Source organism: Pieris brassicae, chromosome 9 (assembly GCF_905147105.1).
Source record: "Pieris brassicae chromosome 9, ilPieBrab1.1, whole genome shotgun sequence".
Classification (NCBI taxonomy): Eukaryota; Metazoa; Arthropoda; class Insecta; order Lepidoptera; family Pieridae; genus Pieris; species Pieris brassicae.
The window spans coordinates 14,345,237-14,365,396 of NC_059673.1; the positions used below are offsets into that span (position 1 = coordinate 14,345,237).

At 33.6% G+C, this 20,160-nt stretch overlaps 1 protein-coding gene across 2 annotated transcripts; it reads right to left on the reverse strand.

Moving 5' to 3' along the window:
• Positions 1-198: 198 nt before the first annotated feature.
• On the reverse strand, positions 199-20,160 carry LOC123713974 (peroxidase-like). 2 transcript variants are annotated; one of them, XM_045667903.1, is made up of 13 exons: positions 19,859-20,160; positions 16,076-16,185; positions 15,630-15,930; positions 15,300-15,537; positions 14,881-15,043; positions 14,086-14,270; positions 10,466-10,658; positions 10,019-10,216; positions 6,134-6,411; positions 3,464-3,619; positions 3,128-3,248; positions 2,688-2,868; positions 199-1,647 (listed from the first exon to the last, which is right to left on the reverse strand). In XM_045667903.1, the coding sequence occupies exons 1-13, from the start codon at positions 19,978-19,980 to the stop codon at positions 1,509-1,511; spliced, it is 2,385 nt and encodes a 794-aa protein (XP_045523859.1). In that variant the 5' UTR covers positions 19,981-20,160; the 3' UTR covers positions 199-1,508. The 2 variants fall into 2 exon arrangements, with proteins under 2 accessions (XP_045523859.1, XP_045523860.1); XM_045667904.1 differs by lacking the exon at positions 19,859-20,160 and adding an exon at positions 16,253-16,271.

Consider the following 20,160-nt stretch of genomic DNA (forward strand, 5'->3'; position numbering starts at 1 on the left):
AATATATATATATATATAGTATATGGCCAAAAAGAGAAACCATGCATAAGTTTCTATTGATTGAATTTGCTATTAGGTATACTGAATAGATTTCATATATCTGTAACTTGATCTACTATAAGCAATCTTCGGTACAATACTTTTAAATATTATATCAAGAACCAATGAAAAGAAAGGGAAGAGAAATTAAACAAAGAATTCTGGCTGTTTATAAGTTTATTATAAATTACAAAAGACAAATAGCAAAGCATATAGCCCTTCCAGAAGTGAACTGTTTTTTAAATTCAAAACAAATTAAATACTGGTTAATAGTTTTGTGCTTTATCTTATATTAATTATCGTTAAATTACAGAGTACAAGCTTCAGTCGAAGTTCTGAAGTTGCTTTAGTCTCACCGTACATATTTATGATTGTTACTAGTTACTAAATTTTACAAACAATGTAACAATTATTCTTATATAATTTAACCTAAAATCCAGTCTTTGGCGATAGGCATACGCCATTTTTAGTTTCTTAAATTTCGTATTCCGATTTTTAAATTTCGAAAACGTGAAAAATAGAAAGTGAAGAACTAGGAACGTACACAGCCAAGTTATTTCAAAACTTTAGTATTTGTGTTATAACTAATGTAATGTTCTGAAATTGTGGCCAAAATTAAAAGAATAATTTGTCTTCAAATGGCAATAGCATTAAAAAAAGAATTGGCCATTTGCATCATAAGCCTTATCATAGAAGTAATGGGTTCTGTGAAAATAGTATAATTATGCACACAGCACAGTATACCTACACAATATCTTGAATTATACAGCTTACAATATTAAATTAGATAACTTTATGAATGCGGCAATTAAATTATTTTTCCATAATGAATGATGGCGAGATTAAATACTAAATTCCCTGCAATATAATGTTGCCAAGTGCTTGACAGTAAAGTTAGACGACAAATCTTTAACATCTCTCAAGATCGTCTAACTCTCATTATCACAGCCACTTTTCATGGCGTCCATAAGGACAAGACTTGGATAGTACTCGACAAGTCCCTGTAACGTGACCCTATTCTAAATAAAATACTGAATACTTAAAAGTGCAATTAAATGCTTATCAGCATATTGTCATTTCACTCACACAACAATAAATGCGTGTATAATCTGTGGTCACAAGTCAAGCAAAAACTATCGTTAAAGTTTAGGGTAGAATATAAACATTTTGAATATAGAATAAGATTTGAACTTAGACAACACAATGATAGATGTGAGAAGTTTAAATATACGCGACAGACTATAACCGTTACATTAACGATGGTTGCTCATTTTAAATACAATTAATCTGTTTCTTTATACTTATTAGTTATTAAAATAAGGCACAGTTAAGCGCATAACGGCACTCGCCACAAAATGAACGAACACGAAAAATTTAGCCATTTTACCACTTTTCAAAAAACCTTTAAGTACTTGTACCTTATTTCTCGTCTTCGTTCACAGAATAACCTAAATAAAGTGCATATCAGTCTATTTAGTAATGTTGGAACTGGCAACCTTGTTTTTGAGCCAGCTGTTAGTGCGTGTGAATATGTCAGGTTGCTCCGATGGGTCTTGCCAGGCTTCGAGATTCATTCTTTTGATTTCATCGCAAGATACAATAGGGTTGCTGTAACAGAAAGTTTTCTTTACCTGTCTGATTACACTAACTTTATTGTCTGTACTGATCTCTTTTCTTCGTGCCGTAAATACAATTTAAAAGAAAGAGACAAACAGTACATTCTGTCTTATTAGAAACATTCAAAACATACGTGATCCAATATTATCAATGAAGCTATCATTATATTATTGACTTTAGAAAAATATATAAATTTAATATTCTTCAAGTAAATATTTCTCCCCGATCTTATACAATAAACCACCTCCTTAACATCCTTTAAGAGTCTTTTACTAAACATATCCCTATAAGAGCTGTTTATAACTGGGGTTGTACTGTAGGCCACCCGTTGCCTCCTTAATTGTTTATGTCATTGATTGAATATCTACTCACACCACACAGTGTTAATAAATAAAAATAATGCATTGTTAACTTAGTACATCTAATATATGTAATTGCCAGGCTATGTATGTTAACAAATAATATTGATTCTGATAAGATATCTGCATAATATTGTAGTTTTCCATTAATAAACTTGTTATTTCCAGTCTTATCTTAGGCATGTAATACCTAAGGCTTTTGTGTACTTACTCATTTGTTTTATTAAGAATTAAATCTTAAAGTCGAAAAATACACAAATAATAATTTATTTTTGGAAACTGCAACACTGAAATTTACTATCTATGTCAGATAAAGTAGATTTTCAAATTGACTGTTTAAAAAATTGGCCTTTTTCCACTTTTGAATATGTATTGTTATTTATAAAACGGTAAATTTAATTTAAAATTTGGTATTTAGTTATTTCAGGTTTACTTATATATATATATATATATATATATATATATATATATATATATATATATATATGATATATATTAGTATCTATAGATATAAATAGGTATATTCTCTTTGTGTAAAAATAATGATTATTAACAGGCATTATATTCCAGAAGTCAATAGGGAAATAAACATTGTCAAAGATTACATATGACGGTTGACACCATATATATAATTATAATTTACGTATAATTTTAATAAAATTAATAATTTACCTATCACTGGGAGGTTGGAACGCATCCTTCTGAACTCCAGTAATTTCAAGATTGTCACACATCAAACGAGACAGTGAAGCCCTTCGTATTTCCGCGATTTGACGTTTTGAGAAACTTCCCGCTTCGTGTGTGTGCGTGTAGAAGTATCTGTCACCGCTGCGCGTGCGCCATAGTTGTTCACCTGAACATAAACTCTTTCATTCAATAACAGTCAACAGAATTTTCTTTACGACAAAATGGAAGTGGACCTTTTTGTGAAAACGATGGTCTTTTCGACAGTTTCTACGACTGAATTCGGCAAAGATTCAATTTTTAGATTGGTTCAGAACAACCAATCACAAGCTTTCTTTAAACAACCAATCACATTCAAGCTAAAATTTTCTACATTTTCGTAGGAGATGTGAACTGTGAAAACTTTTAAATGCTTTATAATAACTTACGTAAGAAACATGTAGCTGTTGGTCCAATCAAAGATCCTGGAAGTGGAGCTTCAGCCATCAAACCGACAACCAAATCGATGTCACCCACTTGCTCGTATATTTTCGACAACTTGTCTACCATCTGAAACAAGGTTTTTAGTAAAATCAAATTCGTGTCAATAGTATTGTCTTTGACTGTTCCGTACTTTCTGAAACAAATTTATGCCAATCTTGAGTCGTACTGGGGCCCTGATACTGGACGGTTATAACAAATAATGTAAAGTTCAAAATTTATAATATAAACGTATTTAATTACATTTTTTGCGTTTTATTTAAACATTTGGGAAGTTAACGCACCTCTTGTGGAATCACATCAGTCAGGTGCGAGAAGCTAGTCGCTACAGATAAGCCACAAAGTGTACGGTACTGGGAGTATCCGGGAATTCCGTGGTCTCTTCCACGCTGTACATCAACTGCTAGTACGTCGAGGCCGCCCAACCAGTGGTTACGTAACTGTAGACAATAGAAACACGATAGTATAGTCTGTGATCGATGACTTTTTGAGTTAGTTTATAATATCTACTTTTACAGCATTTTATATGAATGCGCTTTCTAATTTGTATTTTTTGTGTAGTTTAACGATAAAAACAAATTAAGACTTTCAATTAAAAAAATCATACAAAAGTCAAATAAAAGTTAAATAATAAATATACATATTATAGAGAATACTCTCTATATATTTGTCAAAAGATCAATACAATTGTATTATTCACAAGGTTATTTTGCGGTTTCGTTGATAAATTCCACATTTTGGGAAAGGTATGTTTTTTTTTAATTTAATTACAGGTAGGTTAAAACTTAAAAAGTAATAGTAAATAGTAATTTTAATATCCCGGCTTAAATAATTCATCTACTTCGAGAATTTCTTTTTATAAATGTTAGTCTCAAATCTCAATTATCATTATTTTTCTCAATTTTGTATGTGATACGCATAAATGCAAAATGTTTTAAATTAAGCGAGTCGATATTCAATTATTAATGAGAGCTGTCATTGAAGGAAATTATAGTAATAATATAAATTGATTATTAAATGCTATAATTTAATAATAGTAGTAATATACAATAACTTCAATAAATTTGTGATAAACGTTAATAATAACGTTTATTCACTCCAAAAATTCCTAGGAATCGAACCCACGACCATAAGGTCGTTACGCACAGAACAAATTTTCTGAAGAATTCATAGAAAGTAAAAAGCACTTCATAAGCGGGTTTTAACATACCCACAGAGACATCTATCGGCGTACAATGTAAAGCAGCAACATGCGGTATACAATACTGGTTTTAACACGCAGGGACCGAGTTTTCCTTATGACGCTTCTATGGACGCCATAACGGTTTAAAAATTATATTAGTGGACCATGTACCGTCCAATAAAATTAACTAAACAATTAAAACGTAGAAGAGTAAAATATAGGAAAAAAAGCATGTATTCAACTTATTACTGTGATCAGTTAAAGCCGTCGGGACAGTTTTAAATACTACGTTAATCTGTACAGGAAAAGTCATAAAAATAAATAGAAGGTTAAGGTGTTTAAACCTTTGTTTACCTAGAGTCTATTTTAAATCGTTCAAGGCAAATTAAAAAAAATATCATCTGTGTAAAGCGATTGTCATTTTATCTAAAATTATCTATGAAACAAATGCTCAATCCCTTGTGGGCAATTATTAACGTTGTATTTGTGATCCATTATACGATTGCCAATTAAATGAATACGTAATTATATTATATGATATATCGCTAATTATGCACAACCATCTTAACAAATCTTTAATAATATTACGAAAGTATGTAGACCTAACGCGTAATTTAATAACAAATTAATTTCATGATTGAAGATGGATAAAACCAGTCAACATGATGGATAAAAAGACCCTATATTCGATGGGCGGAGGACGACCTTTTTAAAACTGCTGGCCAATACTGGCCAGGTGACTTGTGACAATATTTATATTCGTTTATTCATTTTTTATTTATATTGTTTATCATAAGCTTAGAGAATGTACATATGTATTATTGTACATAATAACAAATGAAGAAACGTTAAATATACTAAAATATTATTGATTTTATATGTTGCACTTGACATTCATATGTCCTGATTTTAAAACACTTCAATGTCTTTTTAATTTTACCGATGACTCAATTTAAATGAGCGTATATTGGTCGGTCAGATATGTCAATAACAGGACAGTCTCAATCTAAAACCGATTCTTATAATAAATACGAGTCGTAGTTATGTAACTCATACAGTGATGATTACACACGTTTAAAAATGCCAATGTTGCTACAACCTTATTAGGTCTGAGCCTCAGATTTCTGTATCTGTTTCATGATCATTTGTCAATCTAATAAGCAAAAGTAGATGATCTCGAGTGCCTGATACACGCCTTCGGCTTTTTGGGTTTAAGGCAAGCTGGTTTCTTCACGATGTTTTCCTTCGCCGTTCGAGCGAATGTTAAATGCCTACAAAGACAAAGTCTATTGGTGCATGGTCGAGGATCGAACCTGCGACCCCAAGGAGCAAGCTGAAGCCAACAATGCCAAAGCCAACAATGAGACCTCATTTTTTGAAAATACACAAATCTTTTTTGAATATCATCGTTTATAAGCTTGTATAACGCCCTGATGTTACAAGAAACGGCTTTATATCGTGTCTAACTGCAGTCTCTATTACGTGTTAAGTTAAAGAGATATTGAATAATAATAAAGTACGAGCAGATGTACAAATACCAGCGTTTGAATTTCGAACCCGAATGACATAACCAAACAAATAATGGAATGATAAGAACCTGTAGATGTGTTTACGACTAAACGACTAATATTTTAAGACCCTTAAATATTTTACGTCATAAAAAGTACTTGCGCTTGTGTATCATGTTGATTTAATTTTAAAAAGAATATGTTTGATGTTGACTAAGATTTGTATCAAAGATTGAACCTAACGTATCACGAATTCCACTTACATCATCATCATAATTGAAGTCCAAGTCCTGAGCTTTCTGGCTTGCCATACCCCGTAGAACGCTTTCCAGGCCTCCTTTTTTTGCAATTAACTCTGGCTTGAAATAAGTATGTTTTAGACGTTGTGATGTCACGTTGCCCTCGATGAGTAATATGTCCTGATCAAGGAGGCTGTTGACGAAGTGGAAAGCGGCGGTCGCAAAGGCATTCGTGATTGTTGGATCTATGTCGGAATTGTACCCGATGTCATAGCTGTCATATAGCTGGTCTATGGATTTTCCTGTAAGGAAAATGTGGAATTTAGATCATGTTATAGAGCTTTCTAGAAAGACTAACAAGCGTTAAAAATAGGAATGCAACATATCGAATAAAATATGTATTACTTTCGTTAACGAACTATACAGGGTGGCAGAGTATTAGATGGGGTCATCAGCTGCAAAAAATTGTTCTACGGGAGGTCCTTAAACGCGACCCCTACAGAGTTATTATTTATTTTGCGTTTTTAAAAGAAAATATCCTTTTTTTACTAATTCTTATTAAAATTCGAAAAAATCTAGAATCTAGATTGGTACTGATGAGTCCTTGCGTTAGGCATGCCATTTATGGCTATTTATTGGGTGTATTTAAGATAATATTCAGTTTTACGAAATTTGAACTGACAATAGTTCTATCATTCATTAGTTAATAGCAGTTAGTATTTTTCAATAGGTAATTCTTTAGTTTGTTTGTTTTTTTGTTTTATTTGTGAATTTTTTTTGGATCGCCTGTTACGCCAGGGTTGGGTTTTTTGCCAATATAAAAAAACGTTTTTCCGTTATGATAACCTTTGTTCAATTGAATCTAGAAAACCTAGTTTTGATTCGGACTTACTAATTTGGATTAGCACAGAGAGATCCACTTGCCTTTCTCTAAGGCTACCCGATTTTGTATACAAAATCCGGTACCCGCTTGCCTGTCCTATAGTACAGGGGGCAAGTGGGCAAGAAGCTCGCCAGATGTTAAATGATTTTGCCGCACATGGACACTAAAACTGCTAGAAGTCTCGCGCCTTTTAGTAAGGAACGCTTTTATCTTGAAGGACCCTAAGTCGAAATAGTTCGGAAATACTTCAGTGGGCAGCTGGTTCCACATTGTGATGGTTTATACAGGTCCTGTATACTCCTCGGTATGCAAAGTTATATTTTCTTTACTATTTTTATAAAGGAAGATTTGTATTTTATATATTAACTCAAAAACAACGAAATTAACGAAATATTTAGATTAGAGACAATATACTAAAGTAACATATATTATAAAAGATCCGTGCGAATCCGTTACGATAGAAATTGATCCACAATTTGCAGAGATACATTTTAAAATGATCTAAAATTGCCAACATTTCTTCGATTATTACTAAAACCAGTTAGCAACTGATTTCTTTTGTATAACTTTCTGATCTTCACCTAAATGTATTCGTACCGGCCTGTTCGAATTGGACAAGAGAAAGTGTAATATATTATAGTCAAGAAATTAACGTACGACATCGATACCACATAATCTGACGTGTAGAACATAAGTTTATTTAATTAATAGTTTCACTATACGACAATAGGTCCGTTGAGCGTATTTAATTACGACTTAAACAACATTTTAATTATTATATTTTGAAGAATTTTGACGAGGCCTTCACTCCATCCGAGGTCGTGTACTAATAATAACATAAACTTAATGTAATCCTTATTATAGTACTCGAATATAGGCTATTTTTTTTTGATATATCATGTATGTTACAAATTTTATTTTTATTTTATCCAAGATGTATGACAATTTAGGTGCACATGCACAAAAAAAAGCAATGTAAATATATACAAGATAAAATTAAAATACACTAATAAATTTAACAAAGCCTATAATTTGGATAAAAATATTGCCGACCTAGCTGTAATACACAATCCGAGTGCCGACTAATACAGAGAAAAAAACTAAGGATGTACACACGACGGTGGACAATTTATAGAAAAATACAGTATACATTATGGGAACTGATTTCAAAGTCTACGGCCTTGATCACCTAACCACTTAAAAACAAGATACATTATACGTTGAAATAGATTCTTGCTATTGAATAATCGCACCTAAGGGCAGGCGCGTGAGGCCGTTCCAATTGCACTTAGCACGTGGCAGCGGTCACTATGATTGCGACTGACTAAATAATGTAAATTGAAGGCAATATAGTTAGATTGCTTAGATAATATGTTGTTTAACCATATATATATATATGTTCGTACAGTATATAAATGTATGTAACAACGATTCGTTACGACGAAAACTGTTTGTTATACAGCGTAACATGCGAGTTCTTTGAAAGTTCTGCAATATTTTCAAAAGGTCGGCAACGCACTTGCGAGCCCTCCGGCAATGAGTGTCTATGGGCGGCGGTATCGCTTTACATCAGATGAGCCTCCTGCCCGTTTGCCCCCCAATTATATAAGGTCCTTACATATGAAATTGCCGTATTTCGTACTGGCCACTCTAATCACGATGTTTTCCTCTTTGGTAAGGAATTCCAAATTCAAATTTGTACAGCTATTTACTCATGTATTTGTGCTTCGATGACCGTCATTCATTTGTTTGTTTCTTCTGTTTTTTTCTGTTTGCGTCACTCATTTTACAAAATGGAAAACTTAAAGTATCTCATTATTTACGAGTACGAGTTCCGCCGTTGCATTAGTGCTGCGGAAACGACTCGAAGGGTGAATGATGTGTATGGCCGTCATGTTGCAAATGAAAACACAGTTCGTTTTTGGTTCCAACGTTTTCGTTCTGGAAATTTCGACCTGCAGAACAAGCCCCGTGGACGGTCTGAGACCCAAGTTGATAATGAAGTATTGAAGGCTATTGTGGAAGCGGATCCATCGCAAACCACGTCCGAGTTAGCTGCAGGCTGCGGTGTTAGTGATAAAACTGTTTTAATTCACTTGAAGCAAATTGGGAAGATTAAAAAGCTTGAAAGGTGGGTACCTCACGAATTGATTGAAGCAAACCGGCAAACGCGCGTCGACTGCTGCGTTACATTACTGAACCGGCACAATAATGAAGGTATTTTAAACCGAATCATTACCTGTGATGAAAAATGGATTCTTTACGATAATCGGAAGCGCTCAGCGCAATGGTTGTATCCTGGCCAGCCAGCCAAATCCTGGCCCAAGCGAAAATTACCACAAAAAGTTACTTGTAAGCGTTTGGTGGACTAGTGCCGATATTGTTCATTGCAGTTTTCTCAAATCTGGCCAGACTATTACGGCTGATGTCTATTGTCAGCAATTGCAAACCATGATGGAAAAGCTAGCGACTAAACAACCTAGGCTGGTCAATCGCTCCACGCCACTACTACTTCCCGACAACGCTAGACCACACACTGCACAACAGACGGCTACCAAATTAGAAGAGCTTCAATTGGAATGTCTAAGATATCCTCCGTACTCCTCGGACCTTGGTCCAACGGATTACCTTTTTTTTCGAAATTTGGACAACTACTTGCAAGGGAAAAAATTTAACTCTGATGGGGCAGTCCAATTCGCCTTTACAGATTTTATTGATTCCCGTCCGTCTGGTTTTTTTTGGTAAAGGGATCAATGAACTACCTATGAGATGGCAAAAGTGCATATGTTCATACTCATAATTAAATATATTATATTTAAAAATATTCGACTTTTTGTTCCTCCCATACAAAACGCCAATTTCATATGTAAGGACCTAATATAATGGTATAATGTATTGGTGTTGATTTGTATAGTCTATACTATTGTTTTCCGACATGGGGCCCACGCCCTACATTGGGGTAATTTGATTGTTAAGAAGCGATATCTGTATGACATATACTAAAACAAGAATTTAAAAGAACATACCAGTAAGCGCAGGCAGCCAATATTTATATGTAATATGTTGTAGTTCGGCGACAACAATCCTTCTCACTTCGTGATAAAGCTTATCAGAATTCCAGCCCGGGTTCAAAACGGCTAAGCTCCTTGCGATGCGATTGTGCTCCCGGACAAACAAAGCATGTATCGCCGTCAACCACGGATGCATGTTAGCGCGGATGTCTCCTGCAGAAGTTTAGTCATTTTAGCAAAACAAACATACAAATGTATTAATCTTTGCATTTAATAAGAATTTCAAAAATACACGATTAGAGGTACTTAAAAAAATATTCAATACCACAGAACTGGTATATTAACCTGTGACTTTTTCTAGTACAATAGGTATTCTTCTTTAGGCAATTCTTATTTATTATTATTGGGTATTTACTAAGGGCATATTTTAATAATATGAAAAATAAAATATTCATTTCATACCTGTGTTAAAGCAGGCACCGTCATTATTCACCAGACACTTCTCGGACGGGTCTCTCACCAACGGAAGAAGTTCTTCATCATCAATACTCGAGGTCTTCAGCAGACCGCCACTCTTTTCACGGAGGGATGCAGCATCGCGGCTATTTGCGCCATAAATGTGAGATCCGTCTAGGAAGTGGGTGGCTTGGTTCATCTGTAGACAAATTATATTAATTACTAAACAAATTTAGTAAATTTAACAATCTGTTTGTTTCAAATACCCGTTAGGAAGAATAGATGACATTTAAAAAAAAACATAATTTTATTTTTTACGATTTATTATCTATGTAAATGACGTGAACCTATTGTTGTGTAAACATCTACTGGCGTAAGCATTTAAAAAAGTTTTTTTTTTATAAATGTTTTTACTAAACAAAAAGCTGAACTTAACAAAATATTACTTATTATAAGAACTAATATGGTCTGATTTAAGTAATAAATTTGACTTTAAACCTTCACAATGAATATTGATTTGAGTGAAATTATTTTAACTGTCATATATCACAAATACCTAACAAAAAAGTACCATTATTAATTTTTGCAGTTAAATTTAATGAAACAATATAACGTTGCTAACGACACTTACTACGAGACTTTGTTTCTTCTAATACCCTTCTAATAATAATAATAAAGTATGTAATTAATTATGTTAAGTGCTCAGTCACACATACAAATACAATATCCAGCTTATATAGCCCCAATTTTGCGGTTAAAATATGTTCCGTCACGTTTATTCAGTATGTTCTTGTATAAGGGGTCCTAGCGTCACAAGCGTTAAAGCTCGTAGTGTGTTGATGAGTAAGAAAGTTACTATAAATAAAAATAATTCTTTAACTAACCAAAATAAATGCAACTATATATAGGTCAATATTTTGGTTATAAAAAATATTAAATTTGTTCGCTTTTATTTATTTATACTTTGTTACCATAATATACATAATTTTACAAACAAAAAGCAAAAAGTAGGTTACATAAGTTATTAGGCAACATGCGGCCTTATCGCTAACAAGCGATTTCAACGGAATTAATTAACAACAAAAAAAACTCGAAATAACATGCAACACGCTTTTGTCAGGTACCGTAATAAAACTATTTTCAAAAATGTTTGCATGAAGTTTTCCGAAATAAAGGACTGTTTAGTGTGAGTGAAGTTTGCGATTTCCATTATTAAGTCTATTGTTGGCATAAACAATTCATCGCGTAAAATGTATATCATGTCGTTACAATAAACGAAATTTGACACGCTTACAATTCTAAATCTCATATTTAATCTTCTTCAGTACTAAGCAAAATCAACTGCGCAGTATTTGCTAATTGGTAATTATTTGTTTTTCAATGTGTGCACGAAGTTTAACCTCAATTATTCATTACAGGCCACGTTAACAACTGTTAAAAATACAGATAGTACACACGTACGAACTGTCGAATATGTTCTAGAATAGACTTGGAGCACTCCGCTCATTATCTTTCTTATAAAAATAACAGACACAAAAGCGAATTCAACGAGTCGTAAAATAAAAAAAAACTACCGAATCTTTTTTTATACCAATTAGGAAAGGTTTCTAAAAAAGATTTAGGTGTATAAGTGTTGTTTTATTTAAATTGAATATTGTTGGACAGTTCGCGAAATACACGTGAACGCGGGAACGGAGTAACATTTCACTATGGAGATCAATGACAATATTTTATTTACAGCCAATTCACAAAATCTCTATAGTCTATGAAGACAGTACAGTATTTAAATCATAATATTTAGCCTTTTCAAAAAGATGCAATTGCGACCTATCAATAATTCTGAGAGCTCTAGGGACAAGGGCAATGCACTATTCAGTAGTGCCAACTTCACATAAGGATGGATGGAAGGAGGATAAGATTATTAGTTTTTTCAAGCTGGTAATACAAACTTGAAAATACTAAATTCAAAAATTCATTCTGATGACATGGTTAGGTTTTTTATAAGTCTTGATTTATAAAACAAATTACAATTCTCATATACATAATCTATCAATTATTGCGACATATTTATTTTATACGCTCATTTTATTATTGTGAAAATATCTTCTGAATAATTTCTATGACTTTGCCCTAGATAAACAACATAATTAATAGGATAACCTTCGCTTTTATAGCCATTGCGATATCGATTAATTTATCTAACTGCAGTCGGAGGGGACTATTTTTAGATATAACAAGTTCAACACGTTTCTAGACTCATGCGCATAGGAAAAAACAAATCTATTTAAAAGTCTTAAGCTTAAAACCGGTGCTGACGTTTTTGTATTCATCTTATATACATTAGAATTATAATATCTTATACAAGTATAATAATAAAATGAAGCTCCATTGTTCATAATACCGTGTCGATTCATATGTATTTTTAATTAGTTATTAAAAAAACGCGGCCAAAATCACGAAACAGCATAGATGTTAGTCTTAGGCCCGAATTAAAATTAAGCTAAACGTTCTTAATTTAAAAGCTTCAAAGGCGCGAAGGACCATGGACAAATAACAGATCACTTATCGACAAACAAATAACTACAATTGTTTTTCTCTCTTTTCTGGATAGAATGCCACGTTCAATTAAGAAAATATATTTTTAAAAATGGAATGCAACGTTCATGAACAACATATTAATAATTCAATAAGTAGGGACAATTTATAGACAACTTTGAGTAATGTAACCTTGGTTTAATGATTCAGTTATTAAATTCAACATTTACATGAGGAAAATATCAATAAAATCTGATCTTTAGAATGTGTGTGTGTGAATTGATTGCTAAACCTTTGTACTTAGACCCTTCAAATAGTTGAAAAAACGAAAAAGCTAGTTTATTTACTGGTTAAATGCTATAAAAAATATTGAAAAGTATTTAGGCAGTTTTGACGACACTTAGGAAATACATGTAAAAAACATTTTAAAACCATGTTTTCCTACCTATAAATAATTCTCAGTACTGATCGACTGGTTAATTAGTAAATAAGTAATTCCTTCAATTATTGAAGTAAACAAGTATTGACGTAATTCAATAAAGCTTATTATTGAAATAAAATGTGCATTGTAATATTTTACTGCAAACGGACTTTGTGTGTCACCACATAATTATCATAATTGTACAATCATGAATAAAAAAATATTACAGTGCTTGGGTGTGAATATTTTAACTTTGTCAGTTCTCTTTCAAATAACCGTTTTAACCGTTTATAATTTAAATGTTGGGTAATTATATTCGGGTTGTGTTGCATGAACGAAATATAAATTCTATAAAAATAAAAACGGTTTATATAGAAAGAAAATATATTTTTATACAGTAGTTATTCCGGACAAGTCTTTATGGGGTAGCATAGCAAAAAGTTCCATACGTTGCTGAGTAGCTACTAAAAAGGTAGGCTAAGTAAAAATTTACATTAAGGCAAATGAAGTTCGCGGGGTAGCTTAACATAAGATCCTATTAAAATTGTATTTTTAATTGGCTAGTTAAAAATATTCCAAAAGATTAAACACAAATTCTTCCATTAAAACCATTGAAATTCAGAATTTTTTGAGAATTTCTGACACATGTGTCTAAGTATTGTGACCTTACCTGTTCCGCGGCTCCAAAAGTACAGTCCCCTCGGTAAGTTGTCACTGACCGGGTGTACTCCATACAAATGTTCATATGAGGATCCCGATCAGGCACAGATATGGGCATACAGCTGGGATGCAAGTACCGTGGGGTCAGATGCAGACCTGAATTGTCGCAGCAGCGGATTGTTTGGTCCGTGTGAACTACAAAAAAAAAAGTCAGTAGAATAGTTATTTTTAGAATAGGCAAGGATCTTCTGTGGCTGACAAAAACACCAGTGGCTATTAATAGGCAAGTAGGCAATCTTTTCGTGCCTGACATGTCGATTTCTCACAATGTCTTCCTCCTTTCAGTGCTAAATGCGCAGAATAAAGTCCAAAGTGCGTAGCCGAGGTTCTAACCTACGACCTCAGGGATGAGTATTGCATGCTTTATAGAACAGTGGGCAAAAGGCCATGGGTCATGATACAGGACCCATGGACACTCTCATTGCCAGAGGGCGCGAGTGCGTTGCGGCCTATTAAGAATTGTTACACTACTAAATCGAAGTATTAAAAGCATGGAACTTTACAATTCAGACAAAGAAATCATCAGTTTCCGCGATAAAACCTAAGGTCACATAATGACGTCACTAAGACGTCGAATAACATTTAACTACTCATATAACCGCGGATTTAGGGAAAAGAAATCGGGGCATCCACAAAAGATGGACTTTAATAATATAAGACACGGAAAACTTTTGTTGCCCTGAGGCCTAAATCCGGCATTGGTTTCATATTATTTTGAATATTAGATACTTTATAATTTACGTACTTGTTTTTCTCACAGGTGTATGGACCAAGTCATGGTAGATGAACTGACTCCATACAGCCAATGCGATGGATGTGTCCTCATTTGGGACATCCAAGTTATTAGCCAAGGTGGTGCTCACGAGTCTAGCCGATGGTAGCTCTTTGTGACTCAGCGCCCGACGAGGCTATAAACAATTTGTTTAACGTCCATTGTTTTCTATACAATTGGTGATAAAAATTGTAACGGCTGTTTAAACAGTAACATTAATTAATGGAACAAATGCTAGGCTATAACTTTTGTAACGGCAAAATTTGTATGCAGTTCGAAATTTGAATCGTTAAATTAAAAAAAAAACATTACGAACGAATTTAAACGAAATTTTTCCTACGTAAGTTTCTATTGAATATAAATTTTATTTATGACAGTCAATCGGGCCTAACCTCTTCAATACCATCAGCATATCTTGGATGTAGGAGTCGTTTGTAACCAGTAAGAGCCTGGCCCCAGGACGAACGAACTGGATTGTTGCAGGAGCCATCAAACGTACGGTATCTTGACGACATTTTGTTTGTGCGACAAGTAAACCTCTCTAATTGCGCACACTCCCCGCCATATTCACTCTCACGCAGATTTAATGTACTTATGAAGCTCGCGCACTCATCGTTCGCCAAACCGTATCTATAAGAAACTCATTATTAATAATCTCTCCAGGGTCCATCTAGTGGGAATGGTGGAACCATTTTGTTATTGTACGCAAATAACATACATACCTAGAACAACGTGTCCAAATAAGATTTTGCGATGCTTTCGTAATCGTCATCGAGGATTTTTCATACTTCATTGCGTCTTTTGAGGGTAGACCGGTGAGCGCCAGCCCTTGGGCGGCAGATCCTTGTTTTGGCTTTATTCCTGACGCCTCCAAGTTGTCTTCCAATCGCTCTAGCATTGCCACTGTCATCTTACTGATACTAATCGACTTGTTGGTGTTAGCTGCTGTTATGGGTGGCAGCTTCTTGAGCATTTCTGCGCTCGGAAATGGGAAATCATACATCGGTGGTGGATGGTAGAATTCTGTAACCAAAATTACTTTTAGCGCTTTACTTGAAGAATTTTATGCAAATTGCTGGAACGTAAGTTGGCAAAGTATTTAGATGCGCAGGAGTTGTTTTTTTGCTGTTTGCACGCTAAAATCGTGTTAAAAATTGTAAACCATTACCTGTAGTCATGATCAAATTCAAGGGGTAGGGAGCAACATGACTTCCGAACGTGACTCCCGCCCACAGCACCACACCCAATAATACCATCTTCATCAGTTCCTCCAGAATACTGTAAAATACTATAGTTGAATATCTTTTGGTATCACAATCAAAATGGTACTATCAAAATGTACTACGTTTTAATGCAAGCCAGATTCATTCGATTGATTTGAAGAATAAAGCAAAACTGAGCAATTCTCACATCACAAGAATTATAAAAGGTTATCAGACCTCTGATAAGTTGACCTCACGTTTCGTCAGTTACACGATAAATATAATTGGAAGGCGAGCCCCCGGCCCTTCAAGTAATATTCACTTAATTCCAGGTTTTTTATATCATAGGGGTCATAGCTAAAATGCAGTCACCGTAGCTCATGAACACCTATTGTTGGACGTGTCTTTGATACTCCCTGTATGCTCTTTTATTAAAACAAAAACTTTTTGAGTAGGTAAAAAAAACATACAGTCAGACATAGATGTTTATGACAATTTCGGACCTAATTTTAGTTATAAAGTAACAAAAACAACAGGAGTTTTATAATTATTTTTCTTTCAGTGCTTAATCCGTTAATAGCTATAGCAGCTATAGCTATTAACAATGTAAACTCCATATAACGGCGTCCTTGATTTAACGACGAACTCCCGTCGTAAAGCGTCGATATCAATTAATAATAAATCGTCAAATATACTCTACATAGCATTACACCGAAAATAAAGTATTTTTTAAGTTCCTAAAATTAGTAAAAACTGCGCATCTGTGTACGTTCTTTCGTCGCTTTATTATCCTAGCCCGCAATAAACTCGACTGTCTGCATCAAGCCTACGAACTTTCTAAGAAATTAGTTCTTTTGTTGTAAATAATTGGGATTGTTTGCACATGTATACTATTGTTGACCATGACCAATAAGTAGAGTCATAGATTATCTATGCGTTTTTCTTCTCGCCATTTAATGACTAATCTGCATAACGCATAAAATATAAAACGCACAGTCCATTCAGTGTCGTTATATAGAGTTTACACTCAATGTTAGCTGTACCATAACGAAGCAAATAAAATAACATGTGTGCAATTCACACGTGGTAGAAGTGAAACCTTTTTTCGTGGTATAACTGAAATTTCTGTTCCAAGATAATGAGACTAATGTTATTTTAATTTTTAAGTTTAATATCATTTTCATTTTTTAAATTATTTATTCATTTCATTAATCATTTTCAAAATTAAAATAATTAAAGTTCAAACGAAAAAGCGACAGTAAAAATCAGACACATAAATTCATAAGGTTTAACGCGGGAGAAAATGAGATCAATTTCATTAATTATAAAACTCATATCATTAATTATAAAACTTCTTACTACACTAATTTAAAGTTTATACTAAGTTTATATATTACATCATTTTCTCCCAAATTAAATTTCGGATTTTAACATATCTATTTGATGTGTGTAGCCTTACTAAGTACTATTGTTAGAATAAAACTGATATTCTAGATATATTTTTTAATGTCTCGTGTAAATTATCATACTATATATATATACAATAGTACTTAGTAAGGCTACAGACATCAAATAGATATTTTAAAAGATCTTTTATATATATAAATGATGTGTAATATAGTAGTAATAGTATATACCTAGGTAACATTGAAAATGCTTAGAAAATGAAAAACAGCTTAATGTAGAAAGTTGCCAATACTTTTATTGTTTTACGAAGTAATCTCCGTTCCTCTCTACACATCGTCGCATTCGATGGAACCACTGAGAATAACAGTGGCCCATTCTTCCTTAGGGGTCTCTTCTATGGCATTTTCCTACGCTTTCACCGCATCTTCAGGGCTCGTAAAGCGAATACCTCGAATTTTATCTTTAGTTATTGGGAATAAATGAAAGTCGCAGAGCGCCAGGTCAGGACTGTATGGCGGATGACTCGTTATCTCCGCACCTACCATAGTCAAATATGCAACAGTCCGTTTTGCGGAGTGCGCGGAAGCACTGTCGTGGTGAAGGAGGATCCTGCTTCGAGGGCGCTGCTGTCGAATTTTTTTCAAGACAATAAACAGGCAAACAGCGATTGACAAACCAGTCTGCAGTTACTGTCCAACTCGCGAAATGACTTTTCCGACCAAAGAATGAATCTTTCTAACTGATGTTTCTAACTGGTCAGCTCTAAACATTTTCAGTGTGACCCACGTATATATATATATATATATATATATAGTATGATAATATACTAGTAATGGTATATATATATATATAGTATGATAATATACTAGTAATGGTATATATATACCATTATACCTTTATCTCGTATGCTTTATCAAGAACTAGTTGTTATGATGTTACATGATCTTATACACTATTCATTGTTATTAAACAGTGTCATTGTTTAACGGTGGTAATACGAATTTGCATTGTACTGATTTCGCGGTGTCTAGTTCTTCTATAACTTTTATTAGACGTTGTTTTTAATTCTGTTATAAATTCTGTCATGTTCCGGCAGGCCGGCAACGTGCTTGCAAGCCTTCTGGCATTAAGAGTGTCCATGGGCGCCATCACTTAACATCAGATGAGCCTCCTGCCCGTTTGCCCCCTATTCTATAAAAAATATTTAAAAACCTACCTCTATTGTAGTTTGTCTAGAAAATAAGAAAAACTTTTGAGTGTTAAAGGGAGTATTAAGCATCTATAGAGCCATATCCTGCATCACGAGCACACCTCACATACGTATCCTTACTTTCACACCATCACACGACACACCCGAATGTCATACCTAATGACTTAGTTAAATATATTAAATAATTTTTCCTAGTTCTGTAAATGTTTGAACCATTTGTTACACATAATTTAAGTTCTTACTCCTGTAAGAAATTAATAAAATAGATGTAAGACTAACAAAAAATTCTAGAACATTCGTATTTCTAATAAATACACGCTCATTTATTTTGAATGACCTGTACGAGACACATGAAATAGTTTATATGTGGAGTAAATTGAAAAAAAAATCGTTATATTACTATTTTTATTATGTACTGGGTTTTCTAAATGAATTACAAGTGTCATTTCCTGTTTCAATTGTTGTCTGTTTATTTTACAACAATTTTTATGCTCAACGAAAGTTAACCTATCAAATTGTCTCGTGGTATTTGATCTAAGGCACCAAAGATAAATTCGATAATTTTTTAATTAACCCAGATAAACATTATTTGGTGAGCATTCAATCATCATAAAGATAACGAATTCGATTCCATTGGCACAAAACTCTGTTTACTAGCCACAAGTTTATATAAATATAGGTGGAAAGTGATTTGTATTGAGATAGGTCAGTTAGAATCAGCATCGAACGGTAAAGTACACGAGATGTCTTAAATATTATTGATATTGTGTTCACTCTATATTAATCACTCACGTACACCATAATAATGCTAATTAATAAACTGCTATGCTTATAAAATGCTGAAAGTAATTTAGGTAATCGTAGCGATTAAAATATTAAGCAAACCTAACTGAGCAAACTGTTCAACCTTGGTTTGTTACGTATAGCATACTTATTTGTTTAATATTACACGTAAACAACTCAGTCTGAGTTTTAGTAAAAAGTTTGTTTGCACCAACTTTCTACCACAATAAACAAATTGATTATATATTTTACGAGCTACGAGTGACTGTTATGGTTATGTGTATGTGAGTTGTTTACAAAACGTAATTCCACTGAACTCCAGGACTAAAAGTTTTCTACTAGAACTTACGTAGAATGCTCCCCACAGCCGTCGCATTCCGATTTCCTTCTAGAACATTTCTCTGGGGACTTATCCTTCTTAACATCACCGTTCAGCACCGACTTTCCTTCGATGATCCGTTTAAACAACATAATAACAGCAAAAGGATTTGTTGTTTACGGCAATAATCACGACGAATGTTTGAATTGTTTAGAATCGCGGCTGAAACTTGGTCGAGGGAACGATGTTCCATTAGATTGGCAGAGGAGCCAAGTTCACCTCTACTGCCAAACTTGCACTACTGATTACTGAAACACCGTTGATGTTTTCCC